This window comes from Penaeus vannamei, chromosome 20 (genome assembly GCF_042767895.1).
Source record: "Penaeus vannamei isolate JL-2024 chromosome 20, ASM4276789v1, whole genome shotgun sequence".
Lineage (NCBI taxonomy): Eukaryota > Metazoa > Arthropoda > Malacostraca > Decapoda > Penaeidae > Penaeus > Penaeus vannamei.
In genome coordinates, this window is record NC_091568.1 from 32,471,549 (window position 1) to 32,479,048 (window position 7,500).

Genomic DNA, 7,500 nt, shown 5'->3' on the forward strand with positions numbered 1-7,500 from the left:
GACAAAACAGACAGAAGGTGAGACAAAAACAAAGAAAAAGATAGACAAAAATTATGAACAGATACATTGAGACAAACAGAAAAAACAAGAACAAAGTTGTGACAGAGACGAGAGACATACCATCATACTAATACACAAACATACAGAAAATGGACATACAGACACAATGAGAGACAGACAAACACACACACACACAAAAGATTGCAAACTTTCAGACTGATACCACAGAACATACATAATCCCTTAAATACTCTAATTTGTTAATACTCATGGACCTAGAACCAGTAGGATACATTGCTCCACCTTTATACACTTCTTAAAACATATCTGATTAGCAGAGTATAGTCCCACTAGATTTTTCCAAGATTTTTTTCTCTCACATCGAAACATAAGGATGACTTTAAATTCTTGACAATATAAAAGATACAGATAACTTGTCAATATGCATTGCAGCATTTCAAGATCTCATTTGCAATATCAGCATTCAAAAGCTACATCGACATAAAGTTACATAAACTCATTGTTAACTGACTGAGAGCAATTTATTTTCTTAATAAAGCTACAAAAATATCATTTAAATAAAACCTTCAGCAAAACAGAACTTGAAAAGACAACCAGATTCTCCAATAACTTAATCTATCTAATTCCATAATAAATCTTCAATCTCTTTGTACTCAACATTAGAAGGGGGAAAGGCAAAAAGAATATATTCTACAGGTTCTAGGTTCCACAGACAAGTTTTTTTTCTTTGTTGGAGAGCGCTGTTGAAATCCGTAAATATGGCTCACTCACCTGTAAGACCCTTAATGAGCAGGAATGATAATCACTATATTTTCCTTTCCTCCTTTTACAGTAATTCCGTAATTCAACTTCCATACAAACAATGCAGGTTTACATATATCTACAAGTCTGTTAAAGGACACTCATTGTATTAATTTTTGTTTTCTTTTGTGCTAGACTTCTGTACAAATAATACTTTGTTATGAGCATTCTGATGTCTGGCACTCAAAAACAGAAATCATACATGTGCAAAAACATAAAAAACACACACAACAAGCATTCAAAAATCTGAAAATATCAAATATCAAATATCAAAAGACCAAAAGCCATCATTCCCTTTATAACATATACATAAAATCACAATATGGAAAAATTACTTACAAAACAGAAACAAAAATCTGAAAAAGAGTAAAATGAGTGCAAGAAAATATGATTCAACAACACATATTTACAAAGGAAAACAATGATCCAATCCCACCAATACGTAAAATTCCCACCTTCACCATCCCTACACTTGTCTACTACATACCCTATAGGTTAGCATAAGCCCTGTCTTGTTGACCATCCAGAATGGGCAGTAGAGATTGAGAGTCATGGTAGAACCAGGCGCAGAAGCCATCATGCCAAGGTCAAGCTGTAGTGGCCCACCCATGATGTCTCCTCGTGATTCGAAGGTCCACACACTAAGTTCCTGTGGCTTTTCTGCTAGGGGTTTACCGCACACCCAATCACATCCTTGATAGTTTAGAATCTGTGAAGAAAGGTTAAACAAAATCCCATATCATCCACATTCTCAAAAGAAAAGAGGCTCCTAAAAGTATTTACATGTTCATATGCTGTTCCTCTTCTCTACATCTGATAAACAGTATATCTAAACTATGTGTTACCTGGAGGTTGAGATATGACATTCCCAGCTGGGCTTTCGTTAGCTGAACAGAAGCACCAGGCATTAGGACATTAGTACACATGGTGCCAGGTGGCTCTACTGAGACAGGCACTGGAAGCAAGTTGTGGAGAACCACTTTTGGCTTCAGGTAGATCTTGTACAATGCACTCGTCATAGTGCGCCGTGAAGTGTTCTGCCATAATATCTGCTCAACATCTCCTATTGCCTGGAAGTCATAACAGAAAGCTTTTTTTTAAGCTTGCAGATTCTAGACTTTTACGTCACCCACCACAAAATGGTGATCTCCCATTCCTTTACCTCACTTTCAAATTCTAAAAATATATTCATTGCTATAAGAGTAATGCCAGTAACCATACTTACAGCAATAAAGAAGGGTGAGGAATGATACTCATCCACATCTCTTGGTACGCACTGAAGTTCTTGTACTAAATCTGGAGAATTCTGAAGGTCTCTCCATATGAATGGTATGATGCACACAGAGTGCCTGTTGAAATCATAAAAATATAATGGATAGGTAGGCTGTCTTATATGTGAAAACTAACTTTGCAAATGGAGAAAATAAGATGCATCAACAGAATTCACTTACAAAGAGCACAGCACAAGACAGCAGCTTAACCATAAACATTTAAAAAAATATATAACCCCCTAAACCATCTTAATCAGCTGTGCTGACACCTACATATATGATACCAGACCAGTCAAGTAAAACTTCTTTTTCCCCACAAATCACAAAAATATACACAGGATACTAGAGAACACTTATCCTTTTTAGTAATAATGCACAGTTAATGTAGGAGAGAATCCTTTCATAACAATATTTACAACCACAAGTAAACATTGTTTAACTACAATTCTATGATGTTGCTACAGTCATACCACATTCCACAAAAAAGACCACACAATAACACTGCTAATTTGAACTATCTATTGTAATATATAGATATCCCTCACTATACTGACTGGGTTATGTACCTCGTAAATCAATTATCACAACTGAATGACTTTAATCAGCCCAAGTCGTTAGTCACTTAAAAAGGATAAAGAATTATTTTAAAATGACCCAGCAAATTAACTGAAATAGACTTAAAAAGAAAGAAAATCCCCCAAAAAACATAGGACTTCAATCAGGTATAATTTTTTCACCACAAATTCTGGGTGATTCAACTCAAAAGAGAATCTTTCTAAAGTGGCAAGAATGAATGGGCACTAATAAGTGTGGATTAGTAAATCTGGTAATGTATAACGTCTCTCCTCCAGCCACAAGTGCACAGAAAGCTACCCCTTCCAATATCTCATGTTACCCCTGAGAGCCTTTGCTTATGTTTGTGGGCAGCATTTTCACCAGCCGATCCTCTGCCAACACTCCTTCCAGATTATCACACATTAGTATACCTACCATCCCAACCCTTTCCCCCTTTCCGGTAGACACCCTCCTCTCCCTTCATGCAGTCATACATGCTTCATGAGCCAGGCAATAGCCCAAGTGCAGAGCAATGTACACCAACGCACCCGTCTTGCTAAACTTACGTATCATGAGTGGGTTAAGATTGTGTACCCAATAAATCAAACATTTATTGATTATATAGTGAGGGATTCATTATAACTAATGTATTTTTATGTCTAACAAGTACATATAAATACCAAAAGAACCAACCCTTCCACTGAGAAGAAAAGTTCTGCAGTTAAAGTGTAAACTGCATGTAGAGGTAAAGACGCCATTTCGCCTGGTTTGAGGGACACTACGTGCACCACTTCATTACCTCGTTCATTCATATAGTAAACTTCCACCGTTACATCCAAGTGGTTTGTTATCTGCAAAGAACACAAAAGAGGCATATACTCATATACTTCACTACTAAAAATCTCCCAAGACTTTTGAGGAAGCAGTCATTGGAAATTGTAAATTTATACCCATGCTAGACCTTTTCTGTCCCTTCTACCAAAAAAATTACATAAAAAAAAACCTTCCCAGAGGATATAATCAGGTACCATGCACAATCAATTTTTAGTCAACTTAACCCCTATGATCCGGATGACATCACGGAAAAATCTGAGTCGAGGACCAGGTGTCATGAACACGCCGTCATTGGGCAAAATGGCCGCGGGCTGAATGACACGAACTTGCCATCGTGAGCGAAGACTCACCACAAGTACACAAACCTCTTGGAGAGTGATTTGACTCATTTGGCACTTAGAAGGGAGCTTAGCATTATTCCCATCAATAAACAAGTGTGGAATGTAACATGCGTAACCCGTGATTGGAAGAGCCACAGCTCAAGGAGGATGCCATTTCCATGCTGTGGACCGTATTCCTAGCCGCTGTGACCGGCCAGGAATGTATTACAGAAATTTGAAAATTGCAAAAAAAAATAGGATATATGACACAAATAACCAAATGTTCCATACTTTCTTTAGTTACTATGCAGAAAAATGATATGGAGTCTGTGCAAGGAAAATAAGCTATTTCCACCAGGATAAAGCAAATCAAAAGACAAATATGGACATTAGGAAAATGGCAAAAAGGCTTAAAAAAAGTTTACACAAAATAACTTTGCAAAGGGGAGGCGCAGAGTCTTGTCACCGCTCATGGGTGTTCACACGTGTCCGGCTTACGCACTGAACAGCCAGGATGTTGGCTACTTACGTAACCCACTGCCCATATTTTCGGCAACATGATTTCCGTGACGCAACCGGATTCAACAGGTTATAATGCCTATATAGAACAAAAATGCACTATCCAAACTTTATCATACATAGAAAATAGGAATATAGGAAATCAACCCAGTACATATCATAATAACTAAACCTTCTATATACAATGACAGAGGTTTGATATGTACTCCCCACCACCAGGTTTTCATCTCATATCAAATCATGTACAAAATAAATCACTTTAGTTCAAGCCACACACCTGCACGCAAGAGCTGAGAGTGATGATCTTACAGCCACTTTCAACAGATATGGCTGCAACAAGTCCCCATTTCTCTCCACCCCGTGTATGTTCAACTTGGAAGTACCGCTTATCTGCACGGCTAACTGGAATTGTGCACTGACATCCTAGGTCAGCAATCTGAAGAGATTTATCCAAAAGAAATATAAATTATATTACAAAACTTATACATGACCAATTACACATAAATATATTTTTTCTTTCTTAAATACAAGAGTTTAAACTATGTACATAATACCATCAAAACAGCCAACTTCGAGAACTCCCATCTCTCAAGATTTTACTCTGAATGTAATGCTGCGGTCCTGGACAGCTTGGTAGTCGGCCACCAGCGATGCTACCCTCTTGTGCTTGGGTGTCTGTGGTGCTATTTCAAACAGGTCAACCTCAGCACCTGACTCAACCATTACTTCTTCCACATTTTCCCCTCCTTCTGCAGCCACCTGGTAGAGACCACCCCAAAAAAACAAAAAGGCTATTTACAGTTGTTATTCACAATAACTATCATTTAAATATTTGAACATAAAGGAAAGTGTTCTTTACTGTTAACTTATCCACACATTTCTCTTCACAGATCAGATTTTAGGGTTGCCTCACCTGAAATCCAGACTGTCTCACTGCAACACTGACGTTCTTTCCAGTCTGGTTGATGATGCGATATGGGGCAAGATGTGTGTCTCTTGCAGTCAAATTTCTTTTATATGCATCCGCAAAGGCTTTGGATAAAGTGGTCAGGACCTCCATGAAGGTTTTTGTAACAGTGAGATGTAATGAATCCTGAAAATGCAAAAGTTATTTTTCATTTCTTTTACTGTTATCAGATCTGACCCAAGTGTAGATTACTCCAGAAAAAAATCAACAAATTCTAGTTTTACTTTCTTCTAGTCACAAGAGCATCAGTGTATGATTATATCAATATCAAAATATAAAAAAGTTAGAACACCTCAAACTCAAAATAGGTGTCATAAACTATCATAAATTGAGCAATTAATCTTTCCAATCAAATAATAACCTACAACATAAACATTATTTTGAGCTTTTGGTGCTTAATCACACAAGACCTTTACTTAGCTTTTACTTTACATTTTCATTATCTACTTCATCTATCAAGTAGTCGCATCACACAAGCACACTCTACAAACCTTTGCCGTGACAGATATAGTGGTGGCAGGAAGTGGCACCTGCAGTTCCTCGAAGTCCACTTCATCACTCTCTGGTGACGCAATGGGGGATGTGGGGCAGCTCTTCCCTGGGCTTTTTGGCCCATTAGTTCCCATTTCTTGTGACATCTACTCAAAGAGGAAATTATTTCAGAATAGAATCCTACAAAAAATATTGTAGGCAATTTTGAGATCTCTTTCAAATCAAGGACCATGTCTCCAAACAGAAGGGTTTGTCCATTCTCACTGTTTTTTTTTTTCCATGGTGTTCACTTGCATGAAACAGCTGGTTTACAAAAACATACCTCAAAGTGAAGACTCCAGGGTGCATGATCTGGAAAGGCAGATCTGTTAACCACTTCAACAGGTTCTAAGAGTGGCTCCCACACAGCCAAGCGCGAGTTGAAGTATGCCAATTCAATGCTTAAGTCTCCATTCACATTCAGCTGAAAAATATTGATTCTAAATATAATATGATCTTAACATTCTAAAATTGGCCATTACATTTCTTCTGTTAATTCAAACACTGAGATAAAATGGAATATTTGGGACTTACTGCCTTTTCCATTACAGCAAACATGCTTCTGCTACCAAAGAAAAATATACCTATTCTCCTACTATCTATTAAAACCAATCACCACCACTACTAACAGTTCACTAGTTACAATAAAACATTCTTCTCTTTAAAAAAAAGCCAAGGAAACCTTTTTCGAAAAGAATCCTGATGCAGTCAGAGTGACACTTGACTGGAACTTGATGAGAGGGATCGGAGACGTCCCTGACCCAGTTTCGATTGTCACAAGGAAGCACTCCATCGCCACCACCGCCAGCTCTCCCCCTGGCCCTTGCTTCACAGGTGACACAGCTTCAGTAGGCTCTACCCCAAAGGCTTCAGAAGCTTCCTCTGATTTCATGAAATGAGTAAGAATATTTCTAAAATCATATAAAAATATGCTATTACTAATTTATCTAATTGTTTCATTTGACAACAGGAGTAATATATATTCTCTTAGCATACAGTCAGCCATTCAATAAAAATATTTCAGATTTTTGGAAATTTTATGACATGTAACATATCATATTCACATAAAGTATTATACCATAGCAACTATATACTCTCATCAGTTTCTGTAATGTGTGCTATGGCCATCTAAGGACAATTGAAAAAACTAATTGTTATTTCTTAAAGTAAAGAGAATAGTGTAGGAAATGATAGATTGGTATCAAATCTCCTTTACCCAACATACAAGAACAAAATAATTCAAATTACTTCTGATAATCTTTCCCCTGACATACGACGTCTTCAAAACTAATTATAGGCAGATCACTTCCTCCACCCTGCAGGGTCATCATTTCAGCTTTTCCTTGAGGGAGTGGAGCAAGCCAGACCTTAAGGAGTGGGGGCAAACAGAGTCTTGGGAGAGGCAGTTGCAACCCAGCTCCCCCCCATAATGACACCTCTACTACCCTCCTATCTTAAACAACATAGTCCTAACACTACTCACCCACAGCAAGGAAGTCAAACTGAGAGATGTCTAGTGGTCTCGGATCCCACAAATCAACCCACTCTTTGACTTCTTCAACCTCCGCTTTAACTGGCTCTTCAAGTGCTGTTAATGCCATTGTGAGGCTGCTTAAGAGTTCAATGGTAACTGGAATAAAGTTGAGTTTGGTGATTTCTAATTCAGAATAAACTATATTGA

At 37.7% G+C, this 7,500-nt stretch overlaps 1 protein-coding gene across 5 annotated transcripts in view; it reads right to left on the reverse strand.

Annotated features, from left to right (window-relative positions):
* Positions 1-7,500, reverse strand: part of Vps13 (vacuolar protein sorting 13C) — an 86,880-nt gene that overhangs the window by 24,482 nt on the left and 54,898 nt on the right. For all 5 annotated transcript variants that reach the window (XM_070135349.1, XM_070135346.1, XM_070135347.1 and 2 more), the window contains 11 exons: positions 7,303-7,449; positions 6,502-6,701; positions 6,103-6,243; positions 5,780-5,926; positions 5,235-5,414; positions 4,922-5,080; positions 4,599-4,757; positions 3,342-3,499; positions 2,048-2,171; positions 1,668-1,892; positions 1,310-1,531 (listed from right to left, as the gene is read on the reverse strand). In XM_070135349.1, coding sequence (XP_069991450.1) covers positions 1,310-1,531; positions 1,668-1,892; positions 2,048-2,171; positions 3,342-3,499; positions 4,599-4,757; positions 4,922-5,080; positions 5,235-5,414; positions 5,780-5,926; positions 6,103-6,243; positions 6,502-6,701; positions 7,303-7,449 — 1,862 coding nt within the window. The remainder of the gene's footprint in view (positions 1-1,309; positions 1,532-1,667; positions 1,893-2,047; positions 2,172-3,341; positions 3,500-4,598; positions 4,758-4,921; positions 5,081-5,234; positions 5,415-5,779; positions 5,927-6,102; positions 6,244-6,501; positions 6,702-7,302; positions 7,450-7,500) is intronic.